The sequence below is a fragment of the Hoplias malabaricus genome, chromosome 6, assembly GCF_029633855.1.
Source record: "Hoplias malabaricus isolate fHopMal1 chromosome 6, fHopMal1.hap1, whole genome shotgun sequence".
Taxonomy (NCBI): Eukaryota; Metazoa; Chordata; class Actinopteri; order Characiformes; family Erythrinidae; genus Hoplias; species Hoplias malabaricus.
Genome location: NC_089805.1, coordinates 31,140,333 through 31,162,033, shown reverse-complemented (window position 1 = coordinate 31,162,033; position 21,701 = coordinate 31,140,333). Strand labels below are relative to the sequence as shown.

At 38.1% G+C, this 21,701-nt stretch overlaps 1 protein-coding gene across 1 annotated transcript; it reads left to right on the top strand.

Moving 5' to 3' along the window:
• Positions 1-893: 893 nt before the first annotated feature.
• ankib1a (ankyrin repeat and IBR domain containing 1a) lies at positions 894-21,013 on the top strand. Its single transcript, XM_066674892.1, has 21 exons — positions 894-1,071; positions 3,892-4,173; positions 6,229-6,529; positions 6,968-7,150; positions 7,701-7,818; positions 8,378-8,586; positions 8,825-8,913; positions 9,106-9,250; positions 9,515-9,675; positions 9,787-9,875; positions 10,351-10,481; positions 15,361-15,495; positions 16,116-16,202; positions 16,295-16,361; positions 16,495-16,640; positions 16,986-17,164; positions 17,426-17,477; positions 17,660-17,734; positions 19,055-19,175; positions 19,279-19,322; positions 20,256-21,013. Exons 2-21 carry the CDS (start codon positions 3,986-3,988, stop codon positions 20,973-20,975), a joined length of 3,240 nt encoding a protein of 1,079 aa, XP_066530989.1. The 5' UTR covers positions 894-1,071; positions 3,892-3,985; the 3' UTR covers positions 20,976-21,013.
• The last annotated feature ends 688 nt before the right edge of the window (positions 21,014-21,701 follow it).

The window sequence follows — 21,701 nt, the reverse complement described above, 5'->3', positions numbered from 1 at the left end:
CTGTGCATCCAGTCCTGTAGCCCACATTGCTGGAGACATTGCACTGCTGTCATTGTTGTTTGTGTCACTGTGGTTGTGCTGATGGTGCTGGAGTGAGCCGTTTATAGAACCTGAGGTACTTGCTTGTTCCTCTAACCCTGCATGTTCTTCTCCTCCTGCAGATTGAATAGTTCTTCCTGACATATGTGGTACTTTCAGTTTAGCATCACACCTTTTTGGTGTGTCTCAGGCCATACTAGGCAGCTCTCTAGGTCTTAGCAGTCTCACAGTAGAGCTACATGTTCTTTAGAGGAGAATGTAAACTGTCCAGATATATCACATCAGCTGGCATACGCCAGGGCTAGCCAGCCCCGTTTTGACTTCTCTTAAATTGACCAACCTATCCATCCAATAAGAAAAGCCTTCCAGTCTTAGACAACTAAATTATCACCTGGAATCGAGCCAACACATACACCACTGCACTACTCCAGAGCCCACAAATTTCCTCTTAATGTGGACCTAATGTGGGGTCCATTTTGATGTCACAATCTAACAACCAGTATAAACAGCAACAGGCATGTTTGAGGGAAAAGGTGCTTTCTAAACCTGGTATTTGGCCTAAAGTTAATTATACACTCTCATCTAGAAAAAAAACTGCATTTGTAATATATATATATATATATATATATATATTTTTTTTTTAACTATCCTGTTCCAATAGAATGACCTATAACTACAGGTACAATATATCTAGCAGTCCAGTCCGGAGGCGGCAGTATTATACTTTCCAGACTTTTTCAGTGTGTCTGAAACGTTAAAGAAGAAGCAAAAAGGAAAGCCTATGAAAACAGAGCCTGCCTCCTGATGTAGACAGCACAACACACACACACGCTGCCCCCGTCGCCACAGCACAGTGAAATACACTTAGCTCAAAAAACACACCGGTAGCATGAACAGTATCTGTCGAGAATAGGTAAACTACAATGGCAGTATAGAAGAAATCTGCAGTTCTGGCGAAGCGCTGATTTTTCTGCTTTGTTTGCTCTGAGCTGAGTGGTCCACACGATGTCCAGCCACATCAGCGAGGATGAGGTATGTGGCTAGCTAGCACACCGGCTATTTACCCGTGTGTGTGTGTGCTGTTGTTTGGATATCTGCGATGCAGATTAATTAAAAAAAGACTAGGAGGTCTTCGCGTGGTAATGAGCCGGTAATACCCGGGTGCATCTGAAGTCAGCCTCTGCTCTCCAGCCAAAGCCACAGCCACAGGCGCCATAGCGCAGCGTTAACTGCTACAACATTTAAGGTGGAATGGACAATTCGATTAACAAGCTGGAGAACAGGGAGCTAACATTAACCTCGCCTTACATCACAGTCTACTTTTCCCCTTAGATAAGGTGTAATATCTGTTGAGGGTAGAATATATAACGGGATAAGCACCAGGTAAGTTTAGTGTTTACCTGAAGTAACCCTGCTAGTCTACAGACACATCGTTTGTTTCGGTAAGCTTTAACGGTATCTAGAAGAGTGAAGGGAAAATGCTATTTTCTGATGTGAAAAAAAACATGAATACGTTGTTGAACTATGTGCAAATCTCTTATTTGCGTTAAGTCGCTAAACTTCTCTCCTCTAATGGAGCCAGTAAAGTTTTCTTTGTCCATACCCAAAAGAGTGTGTTATTGTCTCACTGGTTAGACAGTTGTGTGTGATGAGGAAGCTGGATTGTGACTGAAAACAATTTACAAAGTAAAGGAGCGCAAACAGGATCTTGTCAAGGATGAAGGTGAAAGGCAAGTTTAGTTAAGACGCCCTCCAGTGAAAACCAAGTTTTTATTTTATTTATTTTTTATTTTATTTATTAATTTTTTATATACATGTCTCTGTGGTGTTTTTACAAATCCTACTATAAGATATGAGTGACATAAGCAGTCAACACCTTGTATTCTGCTTTGGAACTGCAGTGTTCTATAGAAAGTCTCAAATGCACAAATCCGGAGATCCAGGGTTTCTTACATCATCAACCTAAGGAACCAATCCTTTTACCTATAATAAAGGAAGTCTTATGTAATTAAATGTGTATTACTATATTCTTAGCTTTATAAAAAGGAAAATCAGTGCTATTTTTTTCTGTGGTCTGTTCCTCCTAATTGAAAAAAATATGAGGATTATTTTTATGCATTGTTATGTGGCTACAGGGCAGTCCTGTGAAAGATCCAGGGAATTTCTGGATTGGTGACTGCATAGCTGTCATTTTCTTCCTTGCTGATGGGATCAATTAGATAAAACATGGAATAACATGCATCTCTGCTGAGATATACCATTTGGTGTTGGGTGTAATAAACTTTTTTCCCTTGTCTGTGTGGATGTATATTGCAACTGCAGTGTGCTTGCCATGCTATGTATTTATTTATTTATTTATTTATTATGTCCCTTTTGTCTGTTTTTAATAGAAAATATTTTATCTGAAGAAACTGCACTGATGTGTATTAGTGGTGTTGTTATAAGGGCTCTTCAATATTTCATTGTCTGCTTGTGTATCTGGTGAGTGTTGTAATAGTGTATTACAGCTGTACAGAATGCCAGGAAATGGTCTACAGTCTCCAGGTCATTTCATAAAAATCCACATAAATAAACAGACAGCATTTGAAAGTGAACCTTAACACAAAGGCTGCATTGTTATATTTCATAAACTGTTGTGTAAAATGAATGCAAATAAAGTCCCACCCAGGGACTTGTCTGGGATTATTTATGTAGCTGTAACGACATGGTACGAATGGAGGTTGTGAAACAAGAATGGTGTGTTTGTTCATTCGTTGCTGCTCATTTAGTTCAGCATGGGCTTAAGGCTCACCTGAAATATGAGTATTCCTTATCTGTGTATTGATCAGCACAGATGATATTGGCAGTTATATTTAGCTTGAGGGTAGATACAAATCACCCAATCTTACTTAAATGTTAGCATTTTTCTGCTGTTTGCTTAGCAGACATTTTTCCTTGAGTATACAAGAGGAAAATTATGTCAGTGTGATAGGCCAGAAGCATGGTAGACAGAATGACCTAAAAATCAACCCAGAGGGTGTAGCTTCCCCCGGCATGCTGCAGCCCTGACGCTGCACCTGCTGCTTCTGCCTGCTCTGTCTCCCACGGTCCTTTTAAGGAGATTTATTAGAGCAGAAAATGGCTTCAGCAAGAAAAAAAAAAAAATTCATGTTCCTTTTTTTTCAGCTGATGTTTATGCAGTTGATTGTAGTGGTTCTCCCCCCCCCCCCCCCCCAAAAAAAAAAAAAATAAAATAAAATCCAGTGTATCTAGTGCTCCTGCAACATTTAAGAGTTACAGTCATATCTGGATGTTGCTTTGCAGCTGAATGAATTGAAGTAATTCCTGCATGCACATTGGCTTTCATTTTGTTCCTTGAAGCCTAATCAGCTCGAAAGAGCAAGAAAACAGGCACATATACAGATTACAAATATTTTTTTCCTAAAATGACCACTGCCTAGATTGTGTCTCATAAGCCTAGTATGACTATTTGATATATACATATTAGTCTGAGACTCGAAAGTGTCCGTAGGTGTGAGTGTGTGAGTGAATGTGTGTGTGTCTGTGTTGCCCTGTGAAGGACTGGCGTCCCCTCCAGGGTGTATTCCCGCCTTGCGCCCAATGATTCCAGGTAGGCTCTGGACCCCCCGCGACCCTAAATTGGATAAGCGGTTACAGATAATGGATGGATGGATGGATATTAGTCTGAAGAACGGAAATGTTTATGCAGTTCTGCTTTTATGTCCTGATGTACATGCCTTTCTAATGCATAGGTTTTTATAGCATAGATGGATTTTATGTCTTAGTCTGGATTCAGTCATTTCTACCATGGACGTATTTACTAATATAGTTTTACTGATTGTGGTTTTGCAGGACCTGTAGTGTGTGGTGCATGTGCTCTTATACTGACTGCTGAGGGGCAAGTGTGGGCGCTGGACGCTCTGTGTTGTCCCACACCGGCCTGGCCATGGGGAACACTGCCACCAAGTTCCGCAAGGCACTGATCAGTGGGGACGAGGCTCTAGCTTGCCATATTTATGAGAACAATCCCCAGTTTAAGGAGGCCCTGGACCCCAATGCCTCTTATGGGGAACCCTACCAGCACAACACGCCACTGCACTATGCCTCACGTCATGCCATGAGCCGCCTTATCAGGTAAGTTCCTGTGCTTGAACAGGGCTGAGTCATTCCTAATCTAGGATGATATTCCCTAAAGCACTGTAGCACCAAGCATAGAGCAAGTGATGCATTTTACATACATTTTTCTTAGTGGTTTAATATATATATTATTATTATTACTATTATTGATTCAGAATATTCCGATTGGATTTGATTGATTGCACTTAATGTAAATCAAATTTTTTTATTATAATACCATTACTGCTATAACTTATAGATTCATATTCGGCATTGGAAACATAAGCAGACATATCATGTCTTTCCTTTACCTGTAGCTATAGAAAAGGAATAAATGTTAACCGCTGACAAATGACAACCTAACGAAGTTAACTGACACACAGCAGCACAGAAAAGGAGATTTGCTTCCACTGACAGAATTACCATTGAGTGTGTCTGCTGACCCCCACCAGGCATAGTCTACAGCTACAGAAAGGGTTTAGTAAACCCATCACATGCTTGTGCAGTGCAGAGAAGTAGTGGATCTACTGAATACAACACTGTTTTAGATTTTATTTTCAGTGAAAACAAATGCCTACAACTAATGCCTACAGCCAGTTCAGTGGGGAAAATGTTCAATGGCTGGTTACATCCCCCTGAGAAAATTGCTGGTATGGTAATTACCTTCCAAGACAGCTGGCTACTTATGACTCATTGTCCCTCCTCTTTCCTTTTGAGCTACAAGGTGCTTAAAGAGGACTTTAGCTGACCACATGAGCGGATATACTCCTCCCCTGCATGTCCTTTATGTTTTCAGAACTGTGTCTTTCTACATCAGTTTTTTAAATATTAAGGATAGTTGATTTTATAGCAGTGATTTTTATATTGCAGAGGATGTTTTAACATTTTTTTAGAAAGTTTTTAGTCAAACATATTTTAATTGTTTTATTTTTCTTGTTAATAAGAAAAAACTTAACATAAAGTGAAACTTGTAATAAAGAAAATACCTAGTGAATGTGATCACTAAAATGAATTGATCCTCAGTGTCATAAACAAACACATGAGCAACGTGTGCATTTGGCGTATAGCTTTATGTCATTACCTTTAGCTAAATATCTGTGCTTCAGTAGCCAGAGCTGAGGCGTGGCAGTGAATGCAGAGAATTAACATTTTGTTTTACATTACATTAAATAATAAAGTTCCTGTGCCAGCTCTACACCCCAGACTTCCTGGAACAAAATGCTGAGTCACTTCTACAGAACGGCCTTGCAGTCAACCAAGCACTGCATTCATTCCTATTGCTGAAAAAATTGTAAATTGCCCCTAGTCCTATCAAGAGTCCAATTTGAGTCCGTTATCAATCATACCGTAATTCCCAAAGTCGATTTACCTGAAAATGATATCAGCTTGGCTTATTATCTGTTTCTGTCTTTTAAGCTGCGAAGCAGTGTGTACTTCCAGCTAGCCAGAGCATCATGCCATGCTCTCTGTTAATGTGGTTATTATGTCTTCGTAATGTACTCTCACACATAATGAAATATTGAGCTGTGAGGCATTGGTCTGCCTTTCAAAATAACTGTGATGTGCCCTGCATTTCCTGAGAGGGTTAACTCTTTGAATGCTGATCTGTGGTCTTGCCAACTTTTCCTCTGAATAACATTGTTGAAATTGGGAGCCGATATTGTTACTATATAGAACTGGTAAATTATATGAATACTTACATCTCAGTTCTGATCCTTTTACAACTATTTAAGTTTAAAAAGCATAGAATATATTGCAACACATTCTAGGATTCTTGCTGATTACTCTTAAATAGTTTGCATTTTACCTGAGACCTCTCTGAGTGGCCCTACTAGCTGCTATATTGGTTCGTGCAATAGGTTCACACAACCAACTGAGCTTCTAGAGGAACTGAGATTACAGGAATTATTTTTGTAATTTTTTTTGTTTAGTTCTTGAGTTGTTTGAAATATAATGTCATGATGCTGTCTGTATTATTCTGTATTATTTCTTGCAAGTCCTCAATTATTTAGTTATATGGTATCTGAAAAGTTGGGGCTCTGTCTGTTCCTCGTTTGTTATATTTTCTTTCAGGTCCTTTTTGTTCTGTAAGGATGGCAACCCCAACAAGCGCAATGTACAGAACGAGACGGCTCTGCACACGCTGTGTATGGGGCCACACATCCTGTTTGGTGAAGGTGCTCTGCAGCCAAGACTCAGCTGCCCACAGCAGGATGAACAGCGCCGTGCTGAGTGCCTACAGATGATGCTCAGGTGGACGGGGGCCAAGCTTGACCAGGGCGAGTATGAGCGTGCCAATGTCAACGCCACTGACAATAAGAAGAGCACTTGCTTGCACTATGCTGCTGCAGCTGGCATGAAGAGCTGTGTGGAGGTATAAATGAGAAATCTTTCTATAGATTGTTGTGGCCTTACACTATAACAGTACACTATAATAATTTTGAGGAGCATCAGATATGTCTGATTTAAAAAAAAAACATATGCAAAGCGCCTTTTAAGATAAAGCACACAAAAATTTACAGATACTGCTCCCAGATCTTATCCTCCTTTCTCCTTTCTAATGGGTCAGGTCATCTGCGTTCACATCCCCATTTCATACTTCATGGGTGTGGTCTAAACTAGCAAATGGGCTATTCCATGATTAACATGATATGTATGTTTGACATTTTAAAAACATTGGTATCCCCAAATTTTACAAAGAAGGAATCACTGCTTAACAGTAGCATAGGGACCATGTTTGTTTACCAGATAGTACAGTATCGCATAAAAAGTAAAAGTGACACTGATAGATCATTATCCCTGTGTTTCTTAGCTTTTGGTGAAGAATGATGCAGACCTGTTTGTAGAGAATGAAGAACATCAGACTCCATGTGACTGTGCAGAGAAACAGCATCATAAGGAGCTGGCCCTCAGTCTGGAGTCTCAGATGGTCTTCTCTCAGGATCCTGGAGCTCAGGAGATAGAGGCAGAGTATGCAGCCCTCGACAGACGAGAGGTGTGCTTTGATTTTTTATATTTACCACCCAGGAGTTAGTTTTCTTTTTAAAAAATCTCTGGTACTGGTGGTGAATAGAGATAAGGTAAGCAGAACAATGAATGTTTTTACACTGAGCAGATTTTATTCTCAATAAATAATACAGTACATTCAGAAATGCATCTGTTTATGGCAGACCAAAGGTAATAGTATAATATTTATATGTCTTAATATCTTGGCAGAGCTATCCTTACAATTAGAGTCAAATATTTATGTGTGTGTGTATTTACCGTTATTTTTTGCCCTTGCTCTGCAGCTGTGACCTGCCAATATCACTTCTTTAAAGAAAGTGTATGCGGGTTAATTTCTGCTCCCTCTTGCTGTGAAGGGGATGAAGTTTGTTCCGTTCAGATTGTTCACATTAACAGATATAAATAGCAGTCGAACGTCCAATTAGAGGCCAATGATAGCATAGTGAACACAAACAATCATTTTTAAACAGAAGCATAATTAAACTCAGCATATTGCCTCCCTGTCTTTCTGCTGTATGTCTCACTCCTTTTCTCTGCAGCCATTTGAGGGACTTAAGCTTCAAGACCTACGGCGGCTGAAGGACATGCTGATAGTGGAGACAGCTGACATGCTTCAGGCTCCTCTCTTCACAGCTGAAGCACTTCTGAGGGCTCATGGTATGGTATTAGCTTTTTATAGGATCTTTGTTGCCTTACCAACAAAATAAATTTAAAGGATATTTCTTATAAGTGGTCAGTGTAACATCATCCTCTGAAAAGCTTGTTCATTCAATAGGTTTTGTGTATTTTGGTTCTCTTTATCTACTTTTAGGACTTTTAGGTGTGAAAATCTGATGAAGATTTAGCAAAAATATGGACAATTCTAAAGGATTCACAAACTTTGAAGCAACACTTTAGAATGTTTTAATTAGTGTAGACAGTTTCTCCAAGAATTCGAGTCCCAGGAGGAGAAAAAAATTGCTAATTCCTTGTTTCCATATTTTTTTTTAACTAATATGCCCTTCATGTAACTCATTTAGTTGAATTTGTTTGAGTTATATTTTATGAAGCCGGAATATTCAGTTATTAAACAAATATTGTTGTGTGTTGTATCTGAGATATCTATCTATCTATCTATGAAGTAAATAACAGCTTATTGAACATCATTTTTGAAGTCGTTCCATTATTTTCACTAGGGATTTTAACTTATTATGCAATCTATCACTGTCATGTGCAGATTGGGACCGAGAGAAGCTTCTGGAAGCTTGGATGTCTAATGCAGAGAACTGCTGTCAGCGCTCTGGTGTCCAGATGCCCACTCCTCCACCCAGTGGCTATAATGCCTGGGACACACTGCCGTCCCCCAGGACGCCCCGAACGGCTCGCTCCACTCTCACTTCCCCAGATGAGATCAGCTTGTCACCTACAGACGAAGGACTAGCCCCAGTGAGTCACTTGTTGCAACCTAGGAAGAGAAGCGCACTTGCATTTAACAGTCATCTGCTTGTGCTGGATTGGTAGTAAGCTGTACATCCATTAACGATATAGTCTGTTTATTATGCTCCCAAAGCTGTTTTTGCATACATAGGAATGTGTAGTTCAATATAGTGCAAGTATTATGTAATAAAAGAGTAAAATAAAAATGTGTCATATATTGCAGTTCTTTGTTTTAATTCTCTTTTAGTGTGGAATTTGCATGTGCTCTATTTCGGTATTTGAAGAGCCTGTGGACATACCATGTGGGCACGAGTTCTGCCGAGCATGCTGGGAAGGGTGAGTGTCTAAAAATCAGAAGCATTTTATTTATAAATAAGCTTTACTACGTTTAAATCATACATGTAGAATCTCTGTGTTCAGGTTTGTAAATTGGTAGCACCGCAGTCTTTTTTTTCTCAGATTTAACCAAAGCAGGGGGTTTAACATGTTTGTGAATTACCAGCTTGAGATTTTCCTGTTTTGTTTCAGGTTTTTGAATGTTAAAATCCAGGAAGGGGAAGCACATAATATCTTTTGTCCAGCCTATGATTGTTTTCAGTTGGTCCCAGTGGAAGTCATAGAGAGTGTTGTTTCCAAGGAGATGGATAAGCGCTACCTGCAGTTTGACATTAAGGTACAATTTATGTCTGCAGGAAAGGACTTAAATTACAGCTTAAGGAAAATACACTCGCTACCTGTTGCCCATATATATTTACTGTTATTTTTCAGGTTTAATTTTGAGTTTGGTAAACATTCTATTTATTCTGGTACTCTTTGCATATTAATATGTTGTATCTTTCATAGTTTTGCCTACATATTTTCATGTCCATCTGAAAACAATAGTATTGCTATTATATTTTATGGTGGTTTAAATGGGACATTTTTTTTGTATTTTTAGGCCTTTGTGGATAACAACCCAGCTATCCGCTGGTGCCCAGTTGCGAGGTGTGAGAGAGCAGTTCGTCTCTCCAGACCTGGCACTTCTGCCTCAGACCCCCTTGGCTTCCCTCTGCTCTCTGCTCCTGCTGTGGACTGTGGAAAAGGACACCTATTCTGCTGGTGTGTGCCACACCAGTTATTTTAGCCATCAGTCTTTTTGTTTCTTTGTCTTAAAATACCTACTCTGCTAATGTGTTGATGACTTTTTTATTTGTTATTTTTTCTTTCCAGGGAGTGTCTTGGTGAGGCCCATGAACCATGTGATTGCCAGACATGGAAAATGTGGCTGCAGAAAGTCTCAGAGATGAAGCCAGAAGAGTGTATGAGCATATTCAGATAACTCCAGCAATCATAATCCTAGATGCAATATCCATATATGCAAGCTGTAACTTGTCAAATCAAATCAAATTTATTTTTATGGCGCTTTTTACAACTGATGTTGTCACAAAGCAGCTTCACAGAATTCCGGTAAAACAAAGTTTTGACATGAAATGTAAAAATTTTAAGAATGTAAAGATATGAAAATCCCTAGGTGAGCAAGCCAAGGGCGATTTTGGCAACCCGTTTGGCTGTTCCTGTACCTGTTTAAAAGAAGCTGTTTTGCTTGCACTGGTTTTCCTGTTACTTGTTTCTACTATTATTTCTGTACTTGTTTCTGTTTTTACCACTTACTAACCATCCATAGATCCCTGGCAAGCCAAACGGGTTGTAACTTTTAAATTCATCTCTTTATGTAACTGCATAGTTGATAAATATAAGAAAACATGTTTCTAATATCTGATTCCTCCCGGATAGTGGCTGGAGTAAGTGAAGCTTATGAAGATGCTGCTAACTGCCTGTGGTTACTCACCAACTCCAAACCTTGTGCCAACTGCAAGTCGCCTATTCAGAAAAATGAAGGCTGCAATCACATGCAATGTGCCAAGGTCAGTGGTCAACAGATATCTCTTGAACACATTATTACTCTGGTCATTATGTTCAGATTTTATCTTCTACACTGCTGCTACTTTACTTGGATGTCTGAAGCTATATCCACAGTAGTATACCTAAAAAATATATACCCCCACACATGGGATATGAAATAAAACAAAGAGCTGAGATTAAAGGTCTGAATAATTTTTGTAAAACTAAGTAAACCAGTTAGGTCTCAGAATCACTTTGTTATATGCATTTTGAGATGCATGAGAGCTAACAAAATCTTTTGTTGTAGATATAGCCTTTGTTTCTATAATCTGCTGTTTTTATCTCAGCATGGAAACCATTAAACTGTTGTCATGAAAATTGTATTTACATATAATTGAGAACTAAACCATTTTTTTCCAGAAGAGTAGTAACATTAGAATGAATCCAAATAAACTAATTTACAGTAATCAGTAATTTTGCATCTCTTTCCAAAATCTCCATGAAGGAGACCATCCAGTACATTTTACAATGAATTAACAACCAATTCTATCTAAATTGTTCATAGATATTACATGTTCAAATGATTAGAGAAGTTCTGAATTCCTGTTCCCCACTCTCACCTACCATAAAAACTAAATACCTTTGAATTACCGAAGCATTTGGCAGTTGCCAGAGACCAGTTATTTGAATACTTATAAAGAATATGCAGTGCGTTTTTTTTATTTATTTGGGGCCTGGTATTTTTTGTGTATTGTCTGGGCAGCATCTCATCTACACACGGTGTCAGTTGGATGCTAAAGAGCTGTTTTGACGTCAGAGGCAGGTGTCTCAATAAAAGATTATGTAGAAGCCTATGCCTCCCTGTTATTTTCCTAATGATGGCTTGACTCGGACTTTGAATGACAGTCAACGAGATGGGGGAAGGAGAAGAGTTATTCACAGGACACACTTGCTGATGAGAAAAAAGATGGCAAATACTTGCAAAATGAAAGCTAAATGTGCTTAGAGCACTTATTAATATCAAAGTCCACTGAGAATTCTGTGCTGCTGCTTTCATCATATGATGGCTGAATGGAATTGGATGTTTTTCCAGCTGTTTTTGAATTTGTATATTATAACTTATTTTGCTATGCTATATGAGTAGCACCTAATATATAATTTGGTAAAATTCGGCTCATCTTTGGGATACTCAGGAATCTCTTTACAATGCTATAGTAAAAGCCAGTAATTTCAAACTGAGCGTTGTGCTGGTGCCCTGAGACATATAGTTTGGATAAGTTTGAAAAGCAGTTCTCTGCAGTAGAAGATCACTTGTGCCTTGCTGGATATTGCAAAGCCTGTAACTTTGCAATACCTGCAGAGAAACTAACATTTTTGTTGCTTGGAAACAGGAAGACATTTCATAGTGAAGTGCATTGATTAGATCCTTTGAAAGATCATGCTGCTGCTTTCAGCTGTGAATCAAGAACACTCTTAGCACTGTTTAACAGCTTTTAAAATATCAAGACTCAAGCTGCTTATGACCTGGTCATTTTTTCTCCAAAGCACTAATATTAATGTCATCCTCAATTATAAAATAATTTTAGCTGTAAAGCTTTTGTGCAGCTAATTTAACATAAGCTAAATAAATACATGATAATAAATTACATGCTGCATATTGGTGGGAATGAATGTAAATATAAGTATATTGTTGATGCATGGTAAAAGATTTATCTGAATACCATGATTAAACAAAAAAAAAAAAGCACCCTCTGAGAGATTAAACATACAGGTTACGTCATTGTTATTTAATTTACTTAACATGAGATTTACATTTAATTTTTTATTTATTTTCTTTTAAAGGATACAATTTTATGTAATATTAGTATTAGTGGGGATAGTAGTAATTGGGATATAAATAATTACACAATGCATGATTTTATTCAATTTGATGATGTTACAACTAGGAGGCAGTAATAGAGCTGGGGGTATTACACAAAGATTTCTCAGTTTAGCCAGATAACGTAAGCCTTTAGTCAAGCCTGTTCAATATGAACAGAGCTGAGGAAGATTCCTACAGCGCTATAAAAAATTTTGGGCACCCCTGATAATTTTCAGGATTTTCCTTTATAAATCATTGGTGGTTTGGATCAGCAATTTCAGTTAAATATATCCTATAGCAGATGAACACATTGATATTTGAGAAGTGAATTGAAGTTTATAGGATTTAAAGAAAGTGTGCAATAATTGTTTAAACAAAATTAGGCAGGTGCATAAATTCGGGCACCCCAACAGAAAACTACATCAACATTTGGTAGATCCTCTTTTTGTGGAAATAACAGCCTCTAAACACTTCCAAAAGCTTCCTATTCCTATATACCAACGAGAGTCTGGATTCAGGTTGAACATATTTTGGACCATTATTCTTTACAAAACATCTCCTGTTTAGTCGGGTTTGACGGTTTCCAAGCATGGATAGCCCGCTTTAAATCACACCACAGATTTTCAATAATATTAAGGTCAGGGAACTGAGATGGTTATTTCAGAACATTGTACTTGTTCCTCTGCATGAATGTCTTAGTAGTTTTTGAGCAGTGTTTAGGGTCGTTGTCTTGTTGAAGTATCCAGCCCCTGCGCAATTCAACTTGAACATTGCTCAAGAATCTGCTGATATTGACTGGAATCCATGCAACTACCAACTTTAACAAGATTCCTAGTATCTGCACTGGCCACACAGCCCCACAGCATGATGGAACTGCCACCAAGTTTTACTGTGGGTAGCAAGTGTTTGTCTTGGAATTCTGTGTTCTTTTTCTGCCATGCATACCGCCCCTTTTTATGTCCAAATAACTCAATTTTAGTTTATTTCTAAACGAAGCTGGCTTGTCCAAATGTGCTTTAGCATACCTCAAGCGACTCTGTGGCGTGTGACCAGAAAAGGCTTCTTCTGCATTATTCTCCCATACAGCCTCTCCTGTTGTAGGTCTTTGGAGCTGATCTGTGGGTTGACTATGACTGTTCTCACCATCCTGCACCTCTGCTTATCTGAGATTTTTCTTGGCCTGCCACTTTGGGCCTTAATTAGAAGTGGTCTTCCATTTCCTCACTATGTTCCTCCCAGTGGAAACTGACAGCTGAAATCTCTGAGATAGCTTTTTGTATCATTCCCCTAAACCATGATGTTGAACAATCTTTGTTTTCAGGTGATTTGAGATTTGTTTTAAGGCTCCCATGTTACCACTCTTCAGAGAAGATGCAAAGAGTTGAAAAACTTGCAGTTGGCCACTTTAACACTTTCTCGTAATTGGATTCACCTGTGTATGTAGGTCAAGTGTCAATGAGCGTACAAAACAAATTTTGTGTTCCAATAATTAGTGCTAAATGTATGACAAGGATGCGCCTGCCTAATTTTGTTAAAATAATTATTGCATACTTTGTGTAAATCCTGTAAACTTCATTTCACTCCTCAAGTATCACTGTGTTTGTATGCTATATGATATATTTAACTGAAATTGCTGATCCAAAAAAAACAATGATCTATAAAGGAAAATCACGATAATTGCCAGGGGTGCCCAAACCTTTTCACACCACTGTATTGGACAGTCCTCAACTTGCATTAGATTTTTGTTAGCTGGCTAACTGAGAAATCCTTCTTTGTGGAATACCCCATGGAGTAAGTTGCTGATTAGTGCTGATTGATTTTTATAAATTTATAGATGCAATCACGCATGTACCACAGTACAAATTCAAAACACTGGTTAGATTTGTCTGCTGCCCCCTTCCCCCTTTCTCCTCAGATGCAAAGCTCATATAGGTGGCCAGTGAGTCTAAGACAAGTTTAAGAACTTTGCACATTCTCAGCACAAAGAATATAATCAACATATCTACTCAGGAAACTGTACGTCCTTTCACTAAAATATTTACATACACTAATGAAAGTCAAAAAGTGAATAAGCTTCCCCCCATGTTTTATGTATTTACCAGCTTCATATTTGTCTTTCCATTTCCACCGTAAATATTTTACTACGTGAGATATATTTTATATATTATATATTATATTTCTTACTGATTTTTCCCTTTCACATTATATTTTAGAAGGTAGATGTTTGCTTCTTATTCACAATGTACACACTTATTTTCACAGTCTTATTCACATTGGGTTTCACTTTAAATGGGTTAGTTTACATGCTAATATTGGCATTATTTGCCAGCTTCTTATTTGAATTTTCTGTTCCACCTTATGAGTGATGATTATGAGTGGCTGAAGAAACACATGATACTTAGTTTTCTTTGTTTAAAAAAAACTAACCACTGTGTTTACACCTTTTAATCATGCTGTTATGCCTAACTTTCTTTGTTTAAAACAAAAGCCATGGCGTTTGCACTTCTATAGTTTTTTGGAAATGATTTGCTTACTAGATCAGGAGAAACTTCGGTGGCTGTTTATTAGTATTTGTGGGCTTTAAGCTGTCTTCATCTTTGAAATACAAAGCCAGTCTCTGGCCATGGAGCCCATTTGAAGGATTCAGAGGCTTTTTAGAACAGACCTCCTCAAAGGGGAACATACTGGCTCTGGCACTGCTCTCAAAGATGCCAGTGCTTCAACTCAGCATGTTTTTACTTAATCTCTGATGACGCATCCTGGTCATTTTATCATTTAGTCCAGTCAATACAGTCCCTGTTGCTTCTTAAAAACGTGTAACTTCATAATAATTGATAAATATTAGAATAACAGTTCTTCACATATCTTTGTCAATTCTTCTTGATACCCATTTAGTGGCTTGGCATATCACACGAGTCACAGTAAATAAAATGTATTATTTATTATTAACCATGTCACAGTGCCTATCATGACTACAGAATACAAGTTCTCATTAAACCCTAAATATAGTAACTTATCTCTAATTTTCAATGTTTTTTTAGTGTAAGTATGACTTCTGCTGGATATGTCTTGAGGAGTGGAAAAAGCACAGCTCCTCCACTGGAGGCTACTATCGCTGCACCCGCTATGAGGTCATCCAACTGGTGGAGGAGCAGTCCAAGGAGATGACAGTGGAGGTATTATATATGCAATGTTTATCAAACTGCCTGCTGCTAAGAGGGCACTTGTTTATGTACAAATACACTGTCGGCTGGTTTTGCTCTTTTCAAAGGAACTAAGCTACAGGTGCTGGTCATAAAATTAGTGTGTCTTGCCCTGCTTGTGTAAGGTGTCAATGATCGTCTTTTGGACAACTGTCAAGTCAGCCCCATGATTGTGGGATCTACGGAACTAGACTGAGAGACCATGTAAAGGCTTTTGCAGGTGTTTTGAGTTAATTAGCTGATTAGAGTGTGGCTCATTTTCACAATATTCTAATTTTCTGAGAAACCGAATTTGGGGTTTTCATTAGTTGTCAGTTATAATCATCAAATTAAAAGAAATAAACACTTGAAATATATCAGTCTGTGTGTAATGAATGAGTATAATATACAAGTTTAACTTTCTGAATGGAATTACTGAAATAAATAAACTTTTTCATGATATTCTAATTTTATGACCAGCACCTGTAAGCTCAATAAAAAAAAGTCTTGGTAAAAATTAAATTACCACCTTTACAATGAACAGACAGATTTTACCCTGAGAAAAAGAGTAACTGATTTACTATTGTCATTACTGTTTTCATCCATCTTCTCAGGCTGAGAAGAAGCATAAGAGCTTTCAAGAACTCGACCGCTTTATGCACTATTACACTCGATACAAGAACCATGAACACAGTTACAAAGTGAGTATTTCAGGCCGTGTAAGACTTGTGTGATTTAGGTAGTTGTCAATAATGGAACTATTAAGAGTCAATCACAAATTCTTCTAATCCAGCTGGAACAGCGTCTCCTGAAAACAGCAAAAGAGAAAATGGAGCAGCTGAGTAAAGCCTTCATGTGCCGTGAGTCAGATTCAAATAGCATTCAACTATGCACTGTGGCCCTCTCATACACCTACTTACATTCCCATTTTGTAATATTTATGTCTACTTCTCTGTAAGATACACCATGTTTATTTATACTTTTATTCTCCAGGAGAGGGCACTCCACCTGACACCATGTTCATTGAAGATGGGATTCAAGAACTTCTCAAGACCCGACGCATCCTTAAGTGCTCTTATCCCTACGGTTTCTTTTTAGAACCCAAAAGCACAAAAAAAGAAATATTTGAACTTATGCAGGTATACGTTCAAAAGATTTCAGTTGTCTGTGTTTCTTTTGTATAGTTTTTGCCTTAATCCGTCAGAATGACATGTATAGCTTGTGCACAAATTATGGTACATTTTATATTAATTTTTTTCCTGTTTATGTGGAGGTTAAAGCATTACTGTACCAAAATTGTAAATTGGTTTGGGTGTTATACACTCATTCACACACACTCAGATAATTAACAGATATTGTGCATTAAAATGAGCATAAATTAGCATATTTAATGTTTGTTTTTTAAAAAGAATATTTTATTTTTATTTCACTTAGATGATACTTGATCCATGATCTTCAGAATTGTGCATAATTCTTGTTTACAGACTGACCTGGAGATGGTGACAGAGGATCTTGCCCAGAAGGTAAACAGGCCTTACCTCCGTACCCCTCGCCATAAGATTATCAGTGCTGCATGTCTCATCCAGCAGAAGAGACGAGAATTCCTGGCCTCTGTGGCACGGGGCGTGGCACCAAATGACTCTCCTGAAGCACCAAGACGAAGGTATGTCTTGCACTGCCTACTGTGTCTTTTGCTTTTTCATCATTAGTTGAAATCATTAAAAGATTCTTTTTCTGACATTCTCTTAAAATAAGTGAGAGATAGGAGAGATGTTCTTGGACATTTATATAGTCAACAATAAAGTCATGTTCTTAGATTTATTTAAAGTGTTTGCTGGAATATTAGAATATTCAGAAGTTGTGTTAATTACCATTTTATTTTATAAAATAGGTCATCTGAAAATATTACCCCTTTTTCTTTCAGTTTTGCTGGTGGAACATGGGATTGGGAGTATCTAGGATTTGCCTCCCCTGAGGTGCGAGAACTGCTTATGTCTCTGTGATCATTTCCGCTGTTTAACTGTTGTTGCTGTCCTAACACAAGCTAACTGGAATGCAAACAGCCCAAATGCAACTGCTACCCTTGTGTCTTTGTGTGAGGCGTCTTGGTGCTGCTGCTAGCATCACTAGGTCACTGTGTCTCATTCTGTGTCTAAAGATGCTGAGGGATCACTCAATACTGGGAGGGAGGGAACACAGTGAGAACTTTGACAATACAGGAGACCAGTCACAGGTACCACAGAAAACATCTACAGTCTGGTGAAAAAAAGAAAACAAAATGTTTTATTTCCATGCATTTAAATAACATTACATATATCCAGCATATGCAGTATTTCCAGTATTTCCACGATAAAGTTTTAGAACCTGATATGTACTCGCCAGTCACCTCCTCAAAATAAACAAGGACATTTGTTGTTACATAGCTTTTGGTTATGACCCAGTTAATAATGCCTTAAAAGTGGACATAAATTCTTATAATTAACTCTCCAGGTGTATGCTCTTAATATGTATTAAATTCCTTATTTTCCTTAAGGAAAGACTGGATTGTGGGTGGGCTTTTTTTGTAATCAGGTTATTATTAAGAACTAAATTCAGCTTCATATCGCAGAAGAGTTAGAAATGGGTGATAGTATATGATTGTTGAATTTTTCTGGAGGAAAATGATTCCCTAAAATAACCTAGCTTAAAATTTAGAAATGAGGTTGCTGTACTCTCTTCTGATATCACTGTAGATTGGCAGAGCTGCTTAAAGAGCATGGCTAGTAACCTGGTAACAAAGCAATTGTCCTTTTTATTTGTGTTCTTTATTAATTTAATTCTTCATAAAATTATTTTCATTTTTGTGTGAAACTGAAGCTGCGAGCAAACTTCAAGTGTTAATGCTTTAGATAAATGGCCGACGTGATTGTGATATTGCATTATATTGCTATAGTAATGCCAGAAACTGATTTATCCGGCTCTTGAAATGTTTTCACAATTCAGGGGGGGAAGATTTTAAGTACTATACCTTGTTTCAAGCGGCAAGTCAAAAAAAATATGTGAAGGAGTAAAAATAGGAATATTGGGACAAAAATAGATAAAAGCATTAAATAATTCTGAAGAGTTGTGTAATTTTTTTTCTCTGAATATGGATTTATTGTTTTTTTTTTTATATTTAACCTTTATTTAACCAGATTAGCTCCATTGAGATCACTGATCTCTTTTACAAGGGAGACCTGGCTAGAAACACAGAGCTGCAACAAAGAATATACACAAAATCATATTGAGATAAATGCATCTTATTTATAACATCTACACATTGGTAATCTGGCCTCAAAGGACTTCACCATAGCCTTAAAACTGTTCAACGGTACAATGTTTTCAATCTTAGGTTTGTTATGTAAATTTAGTAGATTTTTAAATTTAATCCTTCAGCCACTTTATACACATTTTGTTCTGTGTTAGATCTGATGTGGCCTACTGAAAATTCTTTCTTTGAGTGGTAATAATCAGGTTTAGATTCTGACCTCTGTGCGTGCGTGTGTGTGTGTGTGTGTGTTTTCTCTTGGTCTAGGAGTACTCAGACTTTCAATACAGACGAAGGCACAGGCAGCGGAGGAGAGGAGACCTGCTCAGTTTACATAGTCTCCGCAGCAATACCCCTGAACCCAGTGATCCCAACGTCAGCACTTTAGGTACCTTATCCCTCACCTGAGATGCTTTTAATCATTGTCGAAACAAGTGTTGAGGGGTTTGCTCTGCTGTGTGTAAATGAAAGTTTGGTTTATATGTTCACAGACCCTCAAGAAGGAAGTGGTTCAAGGAGATATGGTGTCACCACAGTGAGTTTCACCCTTGCCATTCCATTACAATACAGCTTTTAATGAAAAGAATGCATGAAATATTAAATGTATCTATATGTCTGTAAATATTAAAAATACTATATCTATGGCCCAGTTCACACATGGCATTAATATTCCTTTTTGAGTGATCTGATTACAAATGACTGCCAAAAAGCATAGATGTCCACCCCTGCCATGTATCTGCTGTGATGGCTTTTAATCAGATTTCTCACATTTCCACTGGAGGTTGGGCATGGCAGAATTGGTGCTGCCTCAAGCAAGATTAAACAGAAATAAAACAGAAATAGAAAACACTTAAAGAACTCAGCAAGCTTTTGTCGTAGAAACATAATAAAACCCATCAGAAAGTTTTCACTTTAATGTTCAAATATATACAGGTTAAATTAAATATAAGTATTGAATGTTTGTGAAAGAATCACAACCACAAGACACACACACATATCATTTCACATTTTTATTTGACAAACACTGGCTGGAGCAGAGATGCGGTTAAGACAGGTGGTGCATATTGCTCAGAGGTGCATTGAGACACTACAAAAATAATGTGGTCATATGCATCTGTGACACCCTCTGACTATGGAGGGTTTGGGTGGATTACAATGCATTCTTGAGACACATAATACCCCGTGCGCACCTATATTTTGTGCTGGCCATTTAAAATTGGATCACACAGGATGCATGTTGATGCCAGAACTGGGCCTAAAATATTGAACATGTGCCATCAATCAATTGTTATAGCATTTTTGATGAACAAGGCCCCTCAAAAATCATTCTGCTGGTATTAAAAGGAAACTCTTAGCTCATATATAATATAATACATAAAATTATTGCCATCCCATAATCTTAGTTTTCTGTTTTCAAGACAAACACCTACAATGGTTGTAACAGAAGGTTGTTTTTTTTTATTATTAGGCTCTTGGCTCATTGGATGAAGATGACCCAAACATCCTTCTAGCTATCCAGCTGTCCCTGCAGGAGTCTGGGCTGGCCTTGGACTCTGAGCCCCAGGATGTGCTCAGTGCAGAGGCCTCTCTAGGGGCCATTGGGTCCTCTCTGCCTTCCAGACTAGAGCCTGTCCCCCACCCTGTGGAGCTACCCCGTGCTTCACTTAGCAGCTCTGAGCTGTTGGAGCTGGGGGACAGCCTCATGAGGCTGGGCAACATCACCACCCAATACACACCCAGTAACCTGCACTCCTACACTGATGGCCCAGGCTTAGACCCTACTGCCAATGCTAACTTACTTGGAAACATAATGGCCTGGTTCCATGACATGAACCCCCAGAACATTGCACTGATCCCATCAGCCACTGCGGACGCTGGCCCTGATGCGCCTGCTTCTGACGAGGCATTGAAACTTCCCCCAGAGCCACAGGAGGAAGAAACCGAGGTTGAAAAGCCAGAACAAAATTACCACTTTCTAATTAAAGATAATGAAGAGCTGGAGAGGCCCAGCCTTTTGGAGCTGGAGTGTGTAGAGGGTTCAGATTTGCCCAAGGCAGATACAGACTTGGAAGAATTGCACTACAGTGTAGACCTTGGTAGCACTGCTCCTCATGAGAGTGACTGTGATTCTCATCCACAACCTACTGAGCTCTCCTCAGAGTGGGAGGAACAAGAACACCTGGTTTGAGGACGGAGGCAAATGCAGCCCCTTGACATGCTCTTAATTTGGCCATATATATATATATATATATATATATATATATATATATATATATATATATATATATATATATATATATATATATAATTACTGATAAAGACATATGAGAGAATTTTGTGCCATACGGTAAAATTGCATGTCTGTGGACCAGGAGTGTTTGATTATAAGAATGCTCCAGTTTTTTTGACTTATTCTCTATTGAGTTGCATCTCTTGCTTCAGCTCCTGCCCATTGGATTCTGTTATTTAACCCCACCACCACCACCACAACTAGTTATCAATGAAGTCCCTAAATATTCTTATCTCTGTAAATCAAAATCACATATTTAATAATAATAAAAAAAACACTAATGCCCTAAAAGTGGCTTAGCTGTAACTCTACACCTTCATCTTAAAAGAACGCTATATAATACTTGCACCTTAAAATTGCAGCTTCAAAATCATAGTGATGCTACACTGACTAGTAATAGGGAGAACAGAGCATCTGTCATTGCTGCTTCAGGTTCAGCACTGCAGAAACTACAATATATACCTTTAAGAAAACCCCCCCCCCCCCCAATTGATTTCAGTACAGTGCTGTACAAATAAATTACAGTATGAGGAGGCCCAGGAGAAAAAAATTTTTACCTAGTGTTCCTTTAATTTATTAGACATGGACCTATGAATATAAATTAATTCCTGCCTCTGTTACAGG